The following is a 20,931-nucleotide window of genomic DNA, read 5'->3' as shown; positions in this document are numbered from 1 at the left end:
CAAATTTCTCCCAGAAAAGATGAACCGAGTGTCGTCTGCTGGTCACATCTCAGATGTTTGAGGAGTTTTCTGTGGAGAGTTTGTGCTTCCTGACTGCTGTGAGATCAAATATATGAAGGAATCTGAAATTAGTTTCTTTAATGTTATTGCTACTAATGTCATCATTAAATTCCCAGAGCTTTTGATTAATATATTATAAAATCTATCAGGGCGATCAGGAGGGGAACGTTTCAGAAAGGTTGTGTCCAGGGTGGGAGGGGTCGGCTATGATGTCACTTCCTGTCTCCGTGTCCTGGAGGGACGACAGCCAATCACCTTCCCAGCACAGCAGATGATTCGCTGCAGTCTGAGGATGGAGGTGGTGATGGAGGAGGTGAGGATGGAGGAGGTGATGGAGGTGAGGATGGAGGAGGTGATGGAGGTGAGGATGGAGGTGAGGATGGAGGTGATGGAGGAGGTGATGGAGGTGAGGATGGAGGTGAGGATGGAGGAGGTGATGGAGGAGGTGATGGAGGAGGTGAGGATGGAGGAGGTGATGGAGATGAGGATGGAGGTGAGGATGGAGGTGATGGAGGAGGTGAGGGTGGAGGAGGTGATGGAGGTGAGGATGGAGGTGAGGATGGAGGAGGTGAGGATGGAGGAGGTGATGGAGATGAGGATGGAGGTGATGGAGGAGGTGAGGATGGAGGAGGTGATGGAGATGAGGATGGAGGTGAGGATGGAGGTGATGGAGGAGGTGAGGGTGGAGGAGGTGATGGAGGTGAGGATGGAGGTGAGGGTGGAGGAGGTGATGGAGGTGAGGATGGAGGTGATGGAGGAGGTGAGGATGGAGGTGAGGATGGAGGAGGTGAGGATGGAGGTGAGGGTGGAGGAGGTGAGGAGTTGTTGAAGTTGATTCTCTGTTGAGCCTCCTTGGTGCTGATGTTCTGCTCCCACTGCAGGTCCTGACTGATGATGATGATGATGATGATGATGATGATGATGATGATGATGATGATGATGAGGTCATCAGACTACAGTGACTATATTCACCTTCATTCTTGGTACATTCAGGAGAAACAAGTTTGATGATCTGAGGGATCTGATTGGTCTACAGCCTGTGACGTCAGGAATGTATTACACAAACATTTAGGGTCTTTAAATTCTATGGTGTACTGGGAGCCAGTAAGGTGTCCCAGTACAGGAGTAACATCACATCAGAGGATCTCTATGGAGAAGCAACATGGTAAATATACAGTTAAATATCTTAAGGAAACGGGTTTAATGTTGCTGCTCCGTCCAGCAGGCGGCGGTGAGGCGCCGTTAATCCGGTTTACCAACCGCCAATAAACCCAAAACAAGAAGAAGAAGAAGCAGCAGGAGGAGAAGAAGTGGCGGTTTCTGTGTTTTGCAGCTTCAGATTCAGTTTATTGTTATTTATCTGACCAGGTGAGTTTTGTTTGACTGGTTTTACTGAACGACTGAAACATCTGAACAGTTTGACAGCAGTTGCTGCTTGTTTCGTGTTGTTTGACCGGTTTCTGTCTCCTGTAGCAGCTAGTTAACGTTAGCTGGAGAGTTTAGTTAGCGTCACTCCCGGTGTTTCGGTTCAACTGGTGACCGAGTTAACGGGAGACGTTGAAGTGACGACAGCTGCTGAAAACACGCAGGTGTCCTCATGAAACCTTCAACAATAATCTGTAACAGCTGATAGACAGAAGCTGCATCACATGGTCAATATGATCAATTATCAATACAATATCAATACAACAGCGGTCCATACAGCAGGACAGCAGGACCAGTGTGTGTTAATGGTTATAACAGCAGGACCAGTGTGTGTTAATGGTTATAACAGCAGGATCAGTGTGTGTCAATGGTTATAACAACAGGACCAGTGTGTCTTAATGGTTATAACAACAGGACCAGTGTGTCTTAATGGTTATAACAGCAGGACCAGTGTGTGTTAATGGTTATTACAACAGGACCAGTGTGTGTTACTGGTTATAACAACAGGACCAGTGTGTCTTAATGGTTATAACAGCAGGACCAGTGTGTGTTAATGGTTATTACAACAGGACCAGTGTGTGTTAATGGTTATTACAACAGGACCAGTGTGTGTTAATGGTAATAACAACAGGACCAGTGTGTGTTAATGGTTATTACAGCAGGACCAGTGTGTGTTAATGGTTATAACAGCAGGACCAGTGTGTGTCTTAATGGTTATAACAGCTAGACCAGTGTGTGTTAATGGTTATTACAGCAGGACCAGTGTGTGTTAATGGTTATTACAGCAGGACCAGTGTGTGTTAATGGTTATAACAGCAGGACCAGTGTGTGTTAATGGTTATAACAGCAGGACCAGTGTGTGTCTTAATGGTTATAACAGCAGGACCAGTGTGTGTTAATGGTTATAACAACAGGACCAGTGTGTGTTAATGGTTATTACAGCAGGACCAGTGTGTGTTAATGGTTATAACAACAGGACCAGTGTGTCTTAATGGTTATTACAACAGGACCAGTGTGTGTTAATGGTAATAACAACAGGACCAGTGTGTGTTAATGGTTATAACAGCAGGACCAGTGTGTGTTAATGGTTATTACAGCAGGACCAGTGTGTCTTAATGGTTATAACAGCTAGACCAGTGTGTGTTAATGGTTATTACAGCAGGACCAGTGTGTGTTAATGGTTATAACAACAGGACCAGTGTGTGTTAATGGTTATAACAGCAGGACCAGTGTGTGTTAATGGTTATTACAGCAGGACCAGTGTGTGTTAATGGTTATAACAACAGGACCAGTGTGTGTTAATGGTTATAACAACAGGACCAGTGTGTGTTAATGGTTATTACAGCAGGACCAGTGTGTGTTAATGGTTATAACAACAGGACCAGTGTGTGTTAATGGTTATAACAACAGGACCAGTGTGTGTTAATGGTTATAACATCAGGACCAGTGTGTGTTAATGGTTATAACAACAGGACCAGTGTGTGTTAATGGTTATAACAACAGGACCAGTGTGTGTTAATGGTTATAACAACAGGACCAGTGTGTGTTAATGGTACTGTGGTTTGTGTGTGTGTGTGTGTGTGTGTGTGTGTGTGCGTGCGTGTGTGTGTGTGTGTGTCTCCAGGCGTTGCCATGGAGGAGGTCACCCGCCTGATGTCCACAGGCGACTCTGTGAAGCTCTGGGATGCGGTTTCCATGGCACCTCTGGAGCAGTTTAACCCACACAGCATCAGCCACCCCGTCGCTCAGGCCTGCTGGAGCTCCAACAGTATCCTGATAGAACCAATCATCTGCTTGGATGGAGGGAGGGAGGGATGGATGGATGGAGGGATGGAGGGATGGATGATGGAGGGAGGGATGGATGGAGGGATGGATGATGGAGGGATGGATGGATGATGGATAGATGGAGGGATGGATGGAGGGATGGATGGAGGGATGGAGGGATGGATGGATGGATGGATAGATGGAGGGATGGAGGATGGATGATGGAGGGATGGATGGATGATGGATAGATGGAGGGATGGAGGGATGGATGATGGAGGGATGGATGATGGAGGGAAGGATGGATGACGGTCTCAGCTGTATCAGAGCCGTGTTCAGTTCCTGCTGCTGTTTCATATTAAAAGCCTGAGCGGAGCTTCGTTAGCGGAGCTTCGTTAGCGGCGCTTCGTTAGCGGAGCTTCGTTAGTGGCACCGTCGTTCAGTAAAATAGGTCGAATCAACCAGATATCAAAGTTCAAAGTTCACTTTACTGTCATTCGAGACCATAATGCACATGTGAGACGTTTACAGCAGAACAAAACTGCATTTACTCAACATGCAAAATAAAAACACTGATAAAGACATAAAAACATACGGACACGTTCTGCGTTACTTGATGGGCGGAAAAGTTTTAAATACTGCAGAGAAGAACAGCCGCAGTCAGCTGTTAGATTCCTGTTATTATTTATTGATATGTATGTCTTCATGGAAGTCTGAACTGGTGTCAGTTGACTGAGAAAGATGAAGCAGCCTTGACCAGTTCAACTCAGACCAGTTCATGGTCAGTGCCAGCAGCAGTGGAGACAAACTGGTGGTTTCCAGCCTCAAGTCGTCTCCTGTTCCAGTGGTGGAGCTGGCTGAGGGGGTGAGTGCACGGCCTCTGTTGATGATGATGATGATGATGATGTGTTTCTATCATTGCTGTCCTTCACTAATCACGGCTCTTTGATGGTCTGTTCAGAAAAAGCAGACTCGTGTGTGTTTGAGTTCGTCGTCTCAGTTTCTGGTCAGTGGAGGTCTGGATCACTGCGTTCACATCTGGAACCTGAAGACCACGAGACTGCACCGCTCGCTGAAGGTAAGACCTCACCGAGCAAGACGGCGGCGAAACAACATCCTGCAGTCTCTGCTTCTCAAACACAAACACAGGCTAGCCAGCTAACCGCTAAACCTTTAGCTCAGGTGACCGAACCACGAGAAAGTGATCCTAGAAGCACACTGAGTTTGATCGCTAAAGAAGCATTTTAACTATGACTTATGGTTTCTAGAAGAATAGAGAATTATAGAAAATCTCAATCAATAATTACAATTTAAGTCCTATAAACTTTGTCCACAACACACTGATATAGTTAATGAGATTATTAACTCATCAATTCCACAACTGTACCAGATTTTCATGCTGGGAATGAACAATAAGACGGCAACATATGTTAATGTACAATTACAATCAAACTAACATGTTCCAAATATGAGAGACAGCAGTAAAATGAACCTTTATGCCCATAATGTCTCATAACAAACACTAACAGAGAGCTCAGATTTCAGTCTGTTCCTGTCGTAGATGTGATCTTTACATCTGCTCCTGGATCTCCAGAGTCAGCTGACCATCCTGAGTCACAACAGTCCCGTAAACTGCGGCGGATCCACAGACTGAAGCGATTCACGTCATAGTTTAAGGGACTGTTGCGACTCAAGACGGCTAATGTAGCAGCAACGTCTACGTTACAGCAAGTAAACACACATACACGTAACATTTAGTACAAATGAGTAAGGGCACGAATGTAAAGATCGATTAATTGGAAAATCAGTTCTTGTATCCAGCTCTAGCTGTGAGGAGGTTTAACAGCCTCGACTGTTGAGGATCTGAGTGAGAGGTTACTGTCTGTCTCTGTCACAGGACCACAAAGAAGAGGTGACCTGCGTTTCCTTTAACGCCAATGACAGCTACATCGCCTCCGGCTCCACCAGCGGAGATCTGGTCCTCCACAGTCTGACCACCAACCTGTCCAGCAAAGCCTTCGGCCACGGCAGCGACCAGGTCAGACAACCTGCTGCTCATTCACGTCTGCAGCTTTATCTTTAGTGGTGTTTAGTGGTTAGTTTTGGCCACATGGTTGTACACAACAGGGTTTCACAATTACATAGACAGTAGGTTACATCCTATCGGCACATGGAGAGTATGTCGTCCCCTTTAAACATTGAACGTAAACATCAACATCATACGAAAACAAAAGTTAGTATATTTGGCCCCACAAAAGACAAAAAGAAAACATTATAATGAATGAAAATTACATCAATGCATCGTTTCCAGACAGTTCGAAATTATGAGTTTCCAAAAACTCCATATAAAGGCTCCATGAGCGAGCAAAGTTCTTGTCTTTACAGTTTCTCCAGAGAGAGACAGGCTGCCACATAGAAGGTAAGTCCACTACTTTTAGGAAATATGTAACTTAACCTTGCAGGTGTAAGATAAGTTTGTATTAAACATTTACTGTACTGTAAAAACTTAACTGGTTCTGGGCCTTAAAACATGCTGTTCCTGCTCCATGAATATCCTCCTTCATGTCTGTCCTCCATGCCTCGTAGCTTTTTGGAAGACAAATCTTTTGAACTTATGAACAATAAACCATAAACAAAGAGAACTGACCTTTACCAGTCATATGGGTGAGTTAGTTCCTCAGTTTTAGTTACTTAGGTCTGGATAAAATGTTTAAATAAATGTTTTTTCAGAATACCATATTTCTCACACACCTGAATATGTGTCAGTAGACGACCTTCTATATATCGATCTGACATTTTCTCCACAGCTTTGTGTCACCGACATGTTTGACGTGCAGAGTACCAAACCGAGAAAGCTTTTTAATCCTCGTTGAATATAAATAAAACTTGAGAGAAAGTCGTGATGATGATATCTGCTCTACAGTCGTCCATGCTGGAAAAGGAGCTGCAGAGAAATAATACATTGCTGATCTTAACTGGGCAGCCCAATAATACCATTTCAAACTGGGGAGCTGAAACACTCCCCTTTCATATGGTGTGTATAAATAGCCTAAGTTGGAGTCTAGTTTATTATTATTCCAGATGAATTTGTTCAATAAATCTAACCATTTTAATATCTAAGTATATAAAACCTTCCTTAGTGACTGTGAGAGGTGTATCTATAATAGGCTGTAATCTTTATTCAATAACAACAATGCTGACTTGGAATTGTTTATTTTGTACCCTGAGATACCTCCAAAACTCTTGATTAAATTCATTAATTGAGGAATAGTATCATTTAAATTTGCTATAAAAAGTATGACGTCATCTGCATACAAAGATATATGATGTTCATGACCAGCAATAGTTCTACCTGAGATGCCTTCATGAGCTGTTATGGCCGAAGCTAAAGGCTCAATGGCTAATACAAATAACAATGGCTGTAAGGGGCACTGTAAGGGCAGAGCATTGGAGATTAAACATTATTAATGGTCAGTATCTCGACAGTTGAATCTGCGTATAAAATTTGTACTAATCCCAACTCTCGGGAGCACACTGAGAAGATCGCCTCACTGCATCCTATCAAAGGCTTGGAGCGCAATGTAGTCAGACAAACAGACTTGAAAAGACCTTTTGATCTTTCAGTCCGCTGCTGTTTTCATGAACTCTAACTTTAGTTTTTGTGATCTTCAGCCCATCCATGACCTGAGGCTGTCCACGCTGAAGCGCTCCCTGCTGGGCAGCGTTTCTGACAGCGGCACCGTGGTCCTGTGGGACTCCAACACCCAGAAGGAGCTGCAGGTGTTTGACAGCGCCCACAAGGCCCCGGGCTCCGGCCTGGCCTTCTCCCCCATCAGCGAGCTGCTGGTGGTCAGCGTCGGTCTGGACAAGAAGATCGTCTTCTACGACACCGCCAGCAAGATGTAAGACTTACTATTCTCATATGATGATGGGCCATATGGACAAAATCAAATATCACAACATTTGTAATGTGGATATAATGACTAATTGGATAAAGGCAAATAATATAACAGCTAGAACAGTCCAGTAGGTTCAGAACATTACATCACTTTACTGTAATGAAGCCTTTAAAACCAGGAACATTTATAACATATCACCATATTACAATATCTAAAATCTAAGACGATATCTAGTCTCATATCTGTCAATATATCAATATATTGCCCAACTGTAAGTGGAAATAGTACAGACACCATCATGCTGACAGCAGATAAACAGCCAGTTTCATTTTATAGTTTAAATTAATATTTGATATGAGCTCCAGCTGACTACAGTCACTGGAGTCAAAGGTAGCTGAGTCTCAGGTCTTACAGCTTGTTAAGACTCTGTTAATGATTTAATATCATGTGATATGAAAATTGCATTTAATCAGATTTTTAAGAAAAAATGTCCAAATTCTCTGATTCCAGCTTCTTAAATGTGAATATTTTCTGGTTTCTTTAGTCTCTATGACAGTAAACTGAAGACATTTGATGACGTCATCTTGGACTTTTTCGCCATTTTATAGACCAAACAACTAAACTAAACTGGGCAGACCTGGTACAATAACCCAGTTTGTCAGCTACAGATATGTGTATAAGGTATATATAAGGTGTGTAGCATGGTCGGAGGGAAGCACAGTCAGCTAGCCTCCTCTAGAAGAAGCAGCTGGTCTGACGGGCGGCTGAGTGAAGTGCAGCCTGCGGAGGAAACACCGGGACCATCAAGGTGAAACAGTCCGTGGAGGGAAGCACAGTAATGCGGCGGAGGAGAAGGCAACGAATCATAATCGGCAGAAAATGTTCATTTTGGCCGATGTCGATAATATTGTGCATCCGTAGTGTATGATATAATACATGTGTATGTATAATGTGTGTATAACGTATATAAATATGTGTGTGTCCACAGTGTCGTGAGGTCGATCCGGGTGGATAATCCGCTAACCTCGGTGGACTTTACTCCGGACGGTACTGGTCTGGTGGTCGGATCCACTCGAGGAAAGATCTACCAGTATGACCTGAGGAACTGTAACGCGTCCACCAGGATCACTGTGGCACATAAAACCTCCGTGACCTGCCTGCGCTTCCAGAGCGCCGCCAGCAGACACAAGGTACCAACAGACCAATCAGAGCACGGTCTGACTCGACACCACTGTAGACTAGAGATACATGAGGCTCATATTTTACCTGATAGACTGTAAGAGTGTTTTAATGCTGCTGTTCATCATCTGTGATGTGAGAATCAGAATAAGAAGGTGTTAGTGTTAGCACGGAGCGTCCTGATTGGCTGCTGACAGCACTGTCAGCTGAAGAGTCGATCACACTGGAGGAGTCGGTGGAGGAGTCGGTAGAGGAGGTGGTAGAGGAGGTGGTAGAGGAGGTGGTGGAGGAGACGGTGGAGGAGACGGTGGAGGAGGCAGTAGAGGAGACGGTAGAGGAGGTGGTGGAGAAGGTAGTGGAGGAGGTGGTAGAGGAGACGGGGGAGGAGACGGTAGAGGAGATGGTGGAGGTGGTGGTAGAGGAGGCGGTGGAGGAGGAGGTGGTAGAGGAGACGGTACAGGAGACGATGGAGGAGGTGGTAGAGGAGACGGTGGAGGAGACGGTGGAGGAGACGGTAGAGGAGGTGGTGGAGGAGGAGGTGGTGGAGGAGGTGGAGGAGGAGGTGGTGGAGGAGACGGTAGAGGAGGTGGTGGAGGAGGTGGTAGAGGAGGAGGTGGAGGAGGTGATAGACTTCACTGTATTTAATGCTGGAGCTGAGAGTCGCTGTGCGTCTCACAGATGTTACAGGTTGTAGTTTTTCACTCTCTGACCTTCAGTAACCCTTCATGTTGTCATGTGATGTAACGTCGGTAAAACAGTTTTATAGTGAATGGATTTGAACTGCGAGGCTGCAGCCTTTAGCCAGCTGTAAGGACGGCTGATGTTAGGATTATATAGTTACTCTTCATCATCATCATCATCGTCGGTCCTGAAACCGACTGGAAACTGTGTGCAGGTTGTTTTCACATGAAAATGTAGTGATGTAGTCAGTCAGTGTCTCTCTCTCTCCTCAGAGCTCCACCAAGATTTCCAGCACCAAGAGACCTTCTACCAAACTGTCCAGCAGCCAGCAAGACCCCGCCCCCTCCCCCGGCACAGGCCCCGCCCCCCACAGACAGATGACAGGTCGGTTCATCTGATTGGCTGTTGTTAGGGATGCAGCAATTAACAGTTCATAATAAAAACACTTCAGTTTATTACTTATATTAGTCAATGAAGTTCATCTTAATCTTATATTAATAATAATAATTGAAAATACTATATTTTAAATACTAACTTCATGTTCATGTGATTTTATGCATCTGTATAATAATAACACACAACATCACAATCTTCAGAATGACTCCAGCACAGTAAGCTTTCAGATCATGAAGTACCAGTAAGGTCAGAGGTCAGAGGTCAGAGGTCAGACAGTGAGCTCAGTGTCGTGTCCAGCAGGAGGCGCCGGAGCGGAGCTGATGAGCAGAGAGGCTGAAGGCCAGCAGGGGGCGGAGCAGCCGCCCGTCGGACAAAACAGCGTGGACGTCTTCTCTCCTGCAGGTCAGACCTCTGATTGGTTCAGCCGACGCTGCCTTCACTGCCTCCTCAGAAAACTGAGCTTCTCTCTAAATGATGCAGCCGTAACTGTGACATCATTAAAGTATGAACCAGTCTCATGTTTTCACTGTGTTGTGTCGTTAAAGAAGGAAACTTTTAACAGGAAGTCACCTGCTAGTCTGAAGTGATGCTGCTGCCTCAGGGATGACTTTGTGTTTCCATAGTTACCAGTTCGAAGCTGCTGTCCAGAGAAGGGGAGGGTCAGCATTTCGTCGGCCGCGGCAGCCTGGACATTTTCTCCCCAGTCAGAGAAGGTCAGACTCCCTTCACTCTACTGGTTTTTACTGGTTTCTACTGGAAGTCACCTGTCAGTTAGAAATGATGCTGCTGGTTCAGGGGTAACCTTTAATGTTGTGTTTCCATAGTTACCAGTCTGGAGCTGCTGTCCAGAGAAGGGGAGGGTCAGCAGTTTGTCGGCCGCAGCAGCCTGGACATTTTCTCCCCAGTCAGAGAAGGTCAGACTCCCCTCACTCTACTGGTTTTACTGGTTTTTACTGGTTAGGAAAAGTTGTCGATGGATGATTATTTCCTGAAGTCCTGTTAGTTGGCCGCAGCAGGCAGCTGAACACTAACAAACACACAGTTAGCTGTAGACTAGCTGGTGAACATAGTTAAAGAGCCAGATGTTTCCCTCAGGAGCTGGTGGAGACCAAAAACAGAGCTAAAAGAGAGAGAATATTGGACAAAACACGACTCCACATGAATGATAATGTTGCTCCGTAACTGCTGGATGTGGAAACAAGCAACTGTTTGCTAACATGTTAGCCACGAGTACTTTATAAGCTGATAATATGACAGAAGTAGTTTTTACAGACTATTCTGCTGAAAACAAGTTCAGGCAGCTTTAACCAGATTGAAACTATGAAGGACCAAGACTAGAACCCTGAGGAACCCCACATGTGATTATTGACATTATCAATGGGAGGATCATGTTGCTCCGTAACTGCTGGATGTGGAAATAAACAACTGTTTACTAACAAGTTCAACATATCAACTTAAAGATGATGATGAGTCAGCGTCATTTTGAGGAAACAACATCTACTCATGACTCACATCAGCTCAACTGTCAAATATGAAGAAGTCAGCGATCAATATGTAGAAATTATTAAGTAAGAAAAACAGCTGATAACTGCTCCAGTTTGTATTATTTGATGATACGACTGAAAGATGTTCAGTTTACTGTCGTAGAGACGAAAGAAACCAGAAAATATTCACATTTAACAAGCTGCAATCAGAGAATTTGGACTTTTTCTGCTTATAAAAAATGACTCAAAACGATGAATTGATTATCAAAATAGTTGATTAATAATTAATTTAATAGTTGCAGCTTTACTATTCAGTTTGTGAGAGTCTCAGGATGATAATACAGGAGACGCTGAGCTGAGACGCATTTATTTGTGTCTGATATGAATAAACATGAACAGCTGCTGTTGGCGGCGTCGGACCTGTTTTTTTATCCATTCCTTCAGAAATCAATAATCAATAGTGTTTAGGAGCGTCTGTGAAACGTGAGTCATCCTCTGTGTCGTTGCCTCGGCGCGTACCGCCGGGCCTGAAACAACACAGTCTAGAGGAAACACTGTCATGTATATTAATATTAACACATGAACCCTTTCATGCATGAACTATGATAAACCTCAGTCAGGATGTTTTTATTCCTCTTTAGGCATGAAAATAAATATTTGAATCATTTTCTCACAACATAAAATCAACACTTGGAAATTTGAACAATTGTATAACTTGATGTTACAAAAGAAAACGGCTTTTGAACAGCTGTCCTCTATGCATATCCCGTCAGATCAGCTGACTGATCAATAAAGATATTCAGGTCAAAGGAGAGTTTCCTCGTCACCTCCGAGGTGCGTTTGAGCGGTTGGAACCTCCTCCGTGATGGCGGAGGGAGATCAGTGTCAGGGTCTCGGCCGGACGACGGCGGCGGCGTGATGAGCAGAAAGCAGCTCGTATCAGTGTTGTGTTAATTACTCGTTAGTCGTAAGATTCTCTGGTTCCATGTTCACTGATGTGAGAGTTCCGGTTTATTATTATTATTATTATTATTATTATTTTGGGGTTTTTGTGTGATGCACGTAGATGCACGAAGCACAGCAGAGTAACCGTCAGCTCTTCTTCCTGTCCAGACTCTAGGACCCAGGGGACGCCTGGAGACACACCTTTCGGAAGAACACAAGGTAAAACAGGAAGTCACCTGTCAGTCAGAAATAATGATGCTGCTGCTGGTTCAGGGGACGACTTTTAATGTTGTGTTTCCATAGTTACCAGTCTGGAGCTGCAGGCCAGAGACGGGGAGGGTCAGAAGTTCGTCGGCCGCAGCAGCCTGGACATTTTCTCCCCAGTCAGAGAAGGTCAGACTCCCTTCACACCACTGGTTTCTACTGGTTTCTACTGGTTTCTACTGGTGACCACACGTTAATCACAACTAAATAACCTGCTGATATGACGGAGGTTGTTTACAGAAAAACACAAGTTCAAGCAGCTTTAACCAGACTGAAACTATAAAGGGTTAAGAATAGAACCCTGAGGACGTAATTATTGATTATTGAATGATTATCAGTGGGATGATGATGTCATTCTGTGTCTGCTGGATGTGAAATAAGCAACATATCAACTATAAAGCTGCTGATTTGTCAGTTTTCTGCTCGTTTGTGATGAAAACTATCAGACAAAACATCAGTGACTGCAGGTGTAACTTCATCATGTGGGTGTTGGGACAGACGCTGGGTTTCTGTGATGTCGTTGTCATGGAGACGGGGATGGTTGTGTTTCAGACGCTGACTCGGGTGCTAACTCGCACCGTAAGACGCCCCTGCTGGCCTCGGCAGGGCGCTGCTACAGCCCGCTGTCCATCTTCCAGACGCCTCCGCCAATCAAAGAAGAGGAGCCGATCGCCGCTGCGGCTGCGGCTGAACCATGTGACTCTAGAAAGGTGCTGACCTCTGACCTCTGACCTCAGAGATCAAACATCACATACAAAGAGCGCAGCAGGATGTCGCCGCCAGTCGCTGTTTTTAAAATGAAAAAATGTGTCTTGATTGACAGTCTGACAAGGCCAGCTGCTCTAGCCTGGAGGGTCAGGATCAGACCACGCCCACCCCGCCCCAGCAGACCAATCACAGCCAGCCGGCCCCACCCTTCTTCACTCCGGAGCCCAGCCTCAGGAGAGCCAATGGTATTCAAGCTCAGCTGAGCTACGACTCACCTGTCCAAGGAGCTCCGCCCACCACCACCACAACAGGTAGACTCACTAACAGCTAAACAAGTAAACAAACAAACAAACATAAATAAACAATACAGGCTGATAAAAACTACACGCTACATAGAGAAGCTGTTTCCTGCAGCGTCTCTGACAATAAAACTGTGACATCATCATTAGAGGCTGACTCTCTGTGTGTCTGCAGACGCCTCCTCTTCCTCCTCCTCCTCCTCCTCCTCCTCTCTCCCTCAGCACATGGCAGAGGTGGCGGGACAGTCAGCGGCTGCTCCTCTCACCTCCCTGCAGGTCCACTTCATCCAGAACATGATCCATGACGCCGTGGAGGACTGCAGGTCTCTTTATTTAACACACAGACTTAAAGGATGAGCTGAAGTATTCGGTTTTGTCTCCGTGACAACAAACCGACGCGGTGTCAGTCGTCTCTCTCTCACTACTTTCTTCTTCTTCTTCTTCTTCTCTTCAGAGACGCCTGTCACCGAGACATCATCAACCTCCAGGTGGAGATGATCCGACAGTTTTACATCCAGCTGGTAGGAATCAATACATTCATTTCATCATTTTGCTTTTTAAAAATGAGGGATATTTCTTACAAGTGTGGTGTGCTTTTATTTTGAAAGTGTGATTGACATGTGTACTGTCAGGTGTGTAGAGACAATAAGTAACTGCAGCTGGACACAGAAAAATACTCATATATTTGAATGGAGAGTGTGAGCGAACCCACACCTTTTTGAACATTTACTGCTTCCACATAGTTTTAGATACAAACTTCATTTGAACTTTAAATGAGTCACGAGACTTTGACCTACAAATCTTGAATTTACATGTTTTTTCTATCTTTTACTGTTTTTGAGATATTAGAGTGTGAGTTTTAAAGTCTTTTCTTGCTCCTCCTGTGATTTTATAATGAGTGTGTATTGCGGAATGTTTCACAGCACTGAGGGAGTGACATCACCAGGAGCAGTTGGAGAGGAGGATTTTAGAGTACGCTTCTTGTGAAATCTCCTCATAAATCCCATGACTTTGGCCAAATCTTACATTAAAAATAATATTTTAGTAGGAAATTTCGTTGCGAATCCATTGATACAGGTTTGAAAGTGGTCAGACTTATAGTTTAGACGTCAGAAGCCTCTGTTTGACACAAAGTTCATCCCCATAGATTGCCTCCCCATTGGTTTACATTGTAAGGTGTGATGTGGCACTGCAACTTTCAGGGCTTATTAAATCCAAACCGTTCAAGTTATTACAAAGTTTTTAACAACTTTTTTTCAGCATAGTGTCATAAGTCACCTATTAAAGTTTGAAGCCGATACCATTAACGCCCTCGGAGGAGATAGCGTTTGTTCGGGGGCCAAAATTGGGGCAAAGTCTTATTTTGAAAGTGAGATTGCAGACTTCCTGTTGGATTTAGGTCAGGGGTGTCAGTGTATGATTTGTAGGTCTTGATGAGACGAATAATTGAATTTTGGCACTTTAGGGGTTAATTTTTACATTTTATCAAATTTTTCACCAGACCTGATGTGGGGTCAAATTAAGAGTTGAAATGGCGTGATAATAAAGAAACAAACAAACACACGATACAGTAGTCCTCTGCCTTTTGGACTCGGTCCCAATAAATAAAATGTTTATATTATAAATCCAGTGATACACAGAGAGTCTCAGGACAGGAAATGATGTCATCCTCTGCGTTTCAGAACGAGATCCACAGTCTGGTGGAGAAATTCTCCGTGAACGAGTCTCTGGTGGAGGAGATCGAGAGGCTGCGAGAGGAGAACCGCCAGCTGAGGACCAACTACTGACCACAGCATGTGTGTCTGTGATGCCCCGAGTGCAGCCTGCCAGGCGCGCAGCAGGGCTGTGATTGAGTCTGAACACCAACAGTGCCTGTCTGACCAGTGAGGTCCATGTGTGCATTCTGTAGCTGGAGACTGGATTTATCATTAATAATCAGTCTATAAAGAGTTAATAACCGGATTATAACACACTGTGATGTCACTGTCAGCTGATATAAATGTTCATTAATGTAGAAACAGATCATGAATGACAAACAGCTGTAATAATATAAGAGAAAAGAAAACACTTATATCTGCTTATAAATACATTATAGTGCGTTATAAACATTGATTAACTCTTTATAGACTGATTATTAATGATAAAAAGGGAGATTTGTCTTTTGGTGATGTTTTACTTTTAAGAAAGTTTGTCTACAGATTAAATAAAGATTCATATTTAAAAAGAAGAAGAAGAAGAAGTGTTTGTGTTGCTTCAGCACATATTCTGACTTACAGCAGGAAAAGCAGAGCTGATATTTTTAATAAATAATATATATTTATATGTTATATCCATCACAGCCTCAGTGAGCCAACAGCAGGAAGATTCATAAAGGATCCTGATACGACTTCAAGTCCGGTTTTATATTCATATAATAATTCATTCAATACATTAAACACATTTCAGGCTCTAATCCCTGAGCACGATGTGACATCACAACTAGTTTTGAAGCCAAATATATATAATAAATATATTTGCATATTCTGGATTTTTAATGAGATGTAATTTGAAGGATTTAATGTCTACTTTTATAGAAAAAACATATCAGACACATTATAGTTCAAAGTGTTTTTATGTCTTAATACATGTCTGGAGGGGATCTTTAAATAAACTAATACTAAAAATAATAATCTATGATATCAGTTACATGTTGTTTTTCATGCTGTCGTATCAAAATATATATCTGAGTTTTGGTTTTCAGCATTAGTGAGTCCAGCAGATAACTTTCATTAAATATGAGACTAATTATAAGATCTGCTCCATACATGAAGGATCACAATATGAACATCAATCAGGTTTCCATAGTAACAGTAATGTAATCATTCCTCCTGTTCATACTGGATATTAAAAGATCCTTCAAATGTGCTTTCAATGGAAGTGATGGAGGATAAAATCCACAGTGTGTCCACACAGTCATTTAAAAGTCTGTGTGAAGCTTCTATTCAGCTTCATCAGTCTGAGTTAGTCATATCAATTTATTCTTATTATTATTCCTCAGACGGTGTTTCCCTGTTGAGCTGCAGGAGGAAGTATAGTAATAAAAAGACTTTGGCACTGAAAGAAAACTGAATAACAGGTTATCATTTATCATTCTTGAATATATCATCCATGTTTCAGACAGTGTTTAAGTTCAGTTTAGTGTTTGCTGTGTCTATTCTTAACTTGCTGTGGAAGAGGAGGCAGTTATGTGTTTAACAGTTAGTTTATTCTGTGATACTTTTACCTGAACCAGTGATGAGATAAACTAGATGTTTATGTGTAAATCTGTAGTATTTAAGGGACTGGTTAAGTGCTAACCTTTCAGGTTTGTATCTTTGTTTCCAGAACTATGATGCTTTATACTTCTGATTGTATTATTTAATCACATTATTTCATAACCTAACGATGCTCTCATTGTGTGTTTATTCAGTGATCAGCAATTTCCCATTACAGCAATAAAAACACTGTAACGTTGAAAGATATCTACTTGATTTGACTCATCTGGACGCTGAAGCTTCATATTAGCTTCAGATTAACTTTAAATCCATTTTGTCCTCCATCACTTCATTGTAAGGTCATTATAAGGATGATCTGATGGTCAGTATGAACAGGAGGAATGATTACAGCAAGATAAACACACAAGACTGACTGTTGGTTTAAGACGGACTGGAAACAAAGTGTCAATAAATTCATGAGTGACAGCAGCGTCATCTGAATGTTGGTGGTGGGCGGGGCTTCCCTCTGATCGGCCCCTTTAAGGCTGAATGAGGAGAAACGATTTGTTGATTGAGCTCAGTCTGAGGATCTGGAAGCTTGTTTCAAAGACACAGTGAAGGTCATGTGACAGGACGATGATGTCATCACTCCTCCACGTCGATGAGCAGTAGGTGAGGTTGGAGGAGGGACAGGATGGGGCCCCGCGGGGCCCCGGCCAGGCAGTACGCCTCGTCCACACTGACGCCACGGGAACGCAGCTCCTGCAAGGCTCTGCCGCAGCTTTCCCGGCCGCCGTGCGACGTCATCAGCACGATACTGAGAGGGCTGTCGAACACGCTGAACCGCCGCCGCATCGCGCCCAGCTGAGCTGAGAATCGCTGCAGAAGAAGAAAACAAACTGTCCTTTAGAAACACATTAACCCTCGTACATCTGAGGTTTCAGAGGCAGCTTCTGAGAAATCCTCAGCAAGAATAAAAAGTGTCGGCAGGATGTTCGTACCTGAGCCGCCTGACGACTCGCCGGCGCCGGGCTGGTGTCGGGCAGGATGACGGCGTCGCCACACAACAAAACCCTGAGCTGCTCTGACGGACTGGAAGCTGTCAGCTGGTTCAGCAGCGCCGAGAGGACGCCTGCAACAAACATCCACCCAGAGGAGGAAGAAGTACTCAGATCCTTTACTGCAGTAAAAATACTGATACAGCAAAGTACAAATACTGCAGTACAAGTAAAAGTCCTGCATGAAAAATCCTCCAACAGTAAAAGTACATAAGTATTATGAACATGGTTCACATCCATCACACATCAGCTGTAATAAATGACAGAGAAGAAGAAACTCCCTGACCTCTCTGTGACGCCTGCGACACCTCGTTTCCGTCCGGCGACAGGAAGAGCTGCACGTTGTTTTTCAGTAAACTCTCGATGAAATCCTCCTCGCTGGAAAAACAGAACCTGCTGACGTCCAGACCTGCAACAAAGCACTGATGACATCACAACAGGAAGACTACAAACCCCATCACTGATCAGCTGACGGTAATCTGTCAACTGATGGTCAAAATTAGATTACCGTAATGTCTGGTGCTGCTACTGCTGGTCAAAGTTAAATTACCGTAATGTCTGGTGCTGCTGCTCGTCAAAGTTAAATTACCGTAATGTCTGGTGCTGCTGATGATGGTTAAATTACCGTAATGTCTGGTGCTGCTGCTCGTCAAAGTTAAATTACCGTAATGTCTGGTGCTGCTGCTGCTGGTCAAAGTTAAATTACCGTAATGTCTGGTGCTGCTGATGATGGTTAAATTACCGTAATGTCTGGTGCTGCTGATGATGGTTAAATTACCGTAATGTCTGGTGCTGCTGCTGATGGTTAAATTACCGTAATGTCTGGTGCTGCTGATGATGCGGGCGCTCTGCTGCTGCTGATGACTGTCGGTGGTGATCAGGACGACATCAAACAGCAGCGACTCAGCAGGATTTTCCTCCAGCAGACGTTCATTCACTCTTTGCAGCGCCTGAAGAGAAAAACATGAATATAAATTAAGATTATCTGAATTTTTCCTGTAGAGCTTCAGTGTGGTTTTATTCTATATTTTTATTATTAACAACAAATCCCCTAAAAAGATAACCAGCCAACACAAATATATGGTTTAATTTTTGAAACAGGGTCAGTAATATGAACACTAGTTTATAGCAAACGTTACTCAAACGGGAGGAAAATATAGAATATTGTCAGACTTACATTTGAAATACTGTAATACAACTTCTTACACATGATTCTGTTTTAAAACCACAGAATCCATTCGACATGATTAATGTCACAGAACAGACGTCAACAATTCAAACTGAACTTTGACCTGCAGCAGCGTGAAGGCCACGCCCACACCGTACACCTCATCACCGTCATCGGCTCCAAACGCCGCACGAGATGTTACCGCCACGACCACCGCACCATCAGCATCTTTCTGCAGAGGAGACACAGAACCTGAAGTAATGGAGGAAGTACTCAGACCCTTTACTGCAGTAAAAGTACCAATAGATCAAAGTAAAAATACTACATTACAAGTAAAAGTTCTGCATGAAAATCCTTCTGCAGTAAAAGTACATAAGTATTATGAGCTTGATGTAGTTAAAGTATTGCAGTAAAAGTACATAAGTATTATGAGCTTGATGTAGTTAAAGTATTGCAGTAAAAGTACATAAGTATTATGAGCTTGATGTAGTTAAAGTATTGCAGTAAAAGTACATAAGTATTATGAGCTTGATGTAGTTAAAGTATTGCAGTAAAAGTACATAAGTATTATGAGCTTGATGTAGTTAAAGTATTGCAGTAAAAGTACATAAGTATTATGAGCTTGATGTAGTTAAAGTATTGCAGTAAAAGTAGTGGTTTGGTCCCTCTGACTGATATATTATTATATATGACATCATTAGATTATTAATAGTGAAGCATCAGTGTTAGAGCAGCATGTTACTGTTGTAGCTGCTGGAGGTGGAGCTAGTTTACACTACTTTATATACAGTTAGCTAGTTTAGTCCAGTGGTTCCCAACCTAGGGGTCGGGGCCCCTCCAAAGGGTCAGCAGATAAATCTGAGGGGTGGTGAGATGATTAATGGGAGAGGAAAGAAGAAAAAACAAAGTTCTGATACACAAATCTGTTTTCAGTTTTTGGACTTTTTCTCTAATCTTTGATTTTTGCTGAAATATTGGATCATTTGAACATTTATTGAAATGAAAGCATGTGAGAAGTTTAGAGGGAAAAATCACTATTTGGTGGAGCTGTTAACAACTCATAGACATGTGAAATGTGACCCCGACTACACACTGCTTTTTGTAAGACGTCAAAAGACAAAAAGGTTGGAAACCACTGGTTTCATCTTTAACAATGTGTTGTATTTTAAAAGCTTGTTATATTATCCATTGTGTCAAATCTTCATCTGAAAAGTAACTAAAGCTGTCAAATAAATGTAGTGGAGTAGAAAGTACAATATTTCCCTCTGAAATGTAGAAAGTAGCATCACATGGAAATACTTAAGTAAAGTACAAATACCTCAAACTGTACTACAGTATTTTACTTGAATAAATGTACTTAGTTAATTTCCACCACTGACCTTCACATGCATTAATTATCTGACTCTTTAATCAGACAGTCTGTGTGTGTGGAGATCTGGTCTCAATAGAGTCCAGAACAAAAACAACCAACATAAAAACCACCAGAAGACTAAAGATGCAACTTACAGTGAAAACTGATATTTTAACGTGGTTATTCTCGTTCAGACTTCTGTATGTGAGGAAACACCGCGATATTATACATGATCTCACGGTCTTAAACACTAGTTTCTCTGGTATGTTAGAGGATCTCTGCAGCACTGATGTTATCTTCATATTCTCCGCTCAGAGTATCAGTCGCAAATTTGCAGTTTTACATTTGCGTCGCTGATTCGTGAAGACTTGTCACTGTTAAAAAGGACTGAAGGTGTTTTTTTAAATGATTAGGTCTTGTTCATCAATTCGGCTCATATTAAATACACCAAGAAGCAGGTTTTTTTCTTCTTATTCAAACTTTTGGTCACTTTTCATTTTGTCCCAGTCTGACGGGACGTTTGTATTATAGTTTAGTAATAGTTTTAACTTCAGTTCAATAACTGGTTTACTGCTAAATTATTCATATGCCGAATTTAGCAGAAGACACTGACGTCATGAGTTATCAGATTCATGTGATTTTATACAGAAAAGAGGAACATCTCATTAAAATAGCAGGTTGTTTAAACGTAGTCTGGTGGGAAACACATTATGATATTTGTCGTGTTTGTCAGAGCTGGATGTGAGTGAGTCTGCAGGTGTGACCTCACCTGTCTCACTGTCTTCTGGGATGAGAGACAGACCTAAATAACCTTCCTCAGGTGAGTCTTACCTGCTTCACGTCGGTGTTCTGCACCGTGGAGGCCATGTCCTCCTCCCAGCTGAGACCCTGCAGTTGTAAACAAACCTGTTTACCGTCACAACGCAGAAATACACACAACTAACTTCAAACTTCCTCCACAAACACACAACTGGCTCTTCAGTTCCGCCTGAACGTGAACGCTGACGTTTTTTTCACTTC

At 43.0% G+C, this 20,931-nt stretch overlaps 2 protein-coding genes across 8 annotated transcripts; one reads left to right on the top strand and one right to left on the bottom strand.

The window, feature by feature from the left end:
- The first annotated feature begins 1,242 nt into the window (after positions 1–1,242).
- Positions 1,243–15,137, top strand: nedd1 (NEDD1 gamma-tubulin ring complex targeting factor). 6 transcript variants are annotated; one of them, XM_044355613.1, is made up of 18 exons: positions 1,245–1,428; positions 3,110–3,253; positions 4,017–4,111; positions 4,208–4,324; positions 5,144–5,284; positions 6,919–7,148; positions 8,134–8,335; positions 9,278–9,389; positions 9,699–9,803; positions 10,025–10,114; positions 10,226–10,315; positions 11,999–12,049; positions 12,134–12,223; positions 12,647–12,804; positions 12,918–13,107; positions 13,274–13,424; positions 13,556–13,622; positions 14,784–15,137. In XM_044355613.1, exons 2-18 carry the CDS (start codon positions 3,118–3,120, stop codon positions 14,886–14,888), a joined length of 2,130 nt encoding a protein of 709 aa, XP_044211548.1. In that variant the 5' UTR covers positions 1,245–1,428; positions 3,110–3,117; the 3' UTR covers positions 14,889–15,137. The 6 variants fall into 6 exon arrangements, with proteins under 6 accessions (XP_044211551.1, XP_044211550.1, XP_044211548.1 ...); XM_044355611.1 differs by having other exon boundaries at positions 1,248–1,428; positions 12,918–13,113; positions 13,277–13,424; XM_044355612.1 differs by having other exon boundaries at positions 1,249–1,428; positions 9,702–9,803; positions 12,918–13,113; positions 13,277–13,424.
- Positions 15,138–16,708: 1,571 nt separating this feature from the next.
- Positions 16,709–20,931, bottom strand: LOC122985192 (cytosolic 5'-nucleotidase 1A). Of its 2 annotated transcripts, none has more exons than XM_044355667.1 (6): positions 20,743–20,931; positions 18,679–18,792; positions 18,207–18,342; positions 17,679–17,801; positions 17,336–17,466; positions 16,709–17,213 (listed from the first exon to the last, which is right to left on the bottom strand). In XM_044355667.1, the coding sequence occupies exons 1-6, from the start codon at positions 20,776–20,778 to the stop codon at positions 16,980–16,982; spliced, it is 774 nt and encodes a 257-aa protein (XP_044211602.1). In that variant the 5' UTR covers positions 20,779–20,931; the 3' UTR covers positions 16,709–16,979. The 2 variants fall into 2 exon arrangements, with proteins under 2 accessions (XP_044211602.1, XP_044211603.1); XM_044355668.1 differs by having other exon boundaries at positions 18,685–18,792; positions 20,743–20,927.

The sequence above is a fragment of the Thunnus albacares genome, chromosome 7, assembly GCF_914725855.1.
Source record: "Thunnus albacares chromosome 7, fThuAlb1.1, whole genome shotgun sequence".
Lineage (NCBI taxonomy): Eukaryota > Metazoa > Chordata > Actinopteri > Scombriformes > Scombridae > Thunnus > Thunnus albacares.
This window is presented reverse-complemented; position numbering and strand designations above follow the sequence as displayed.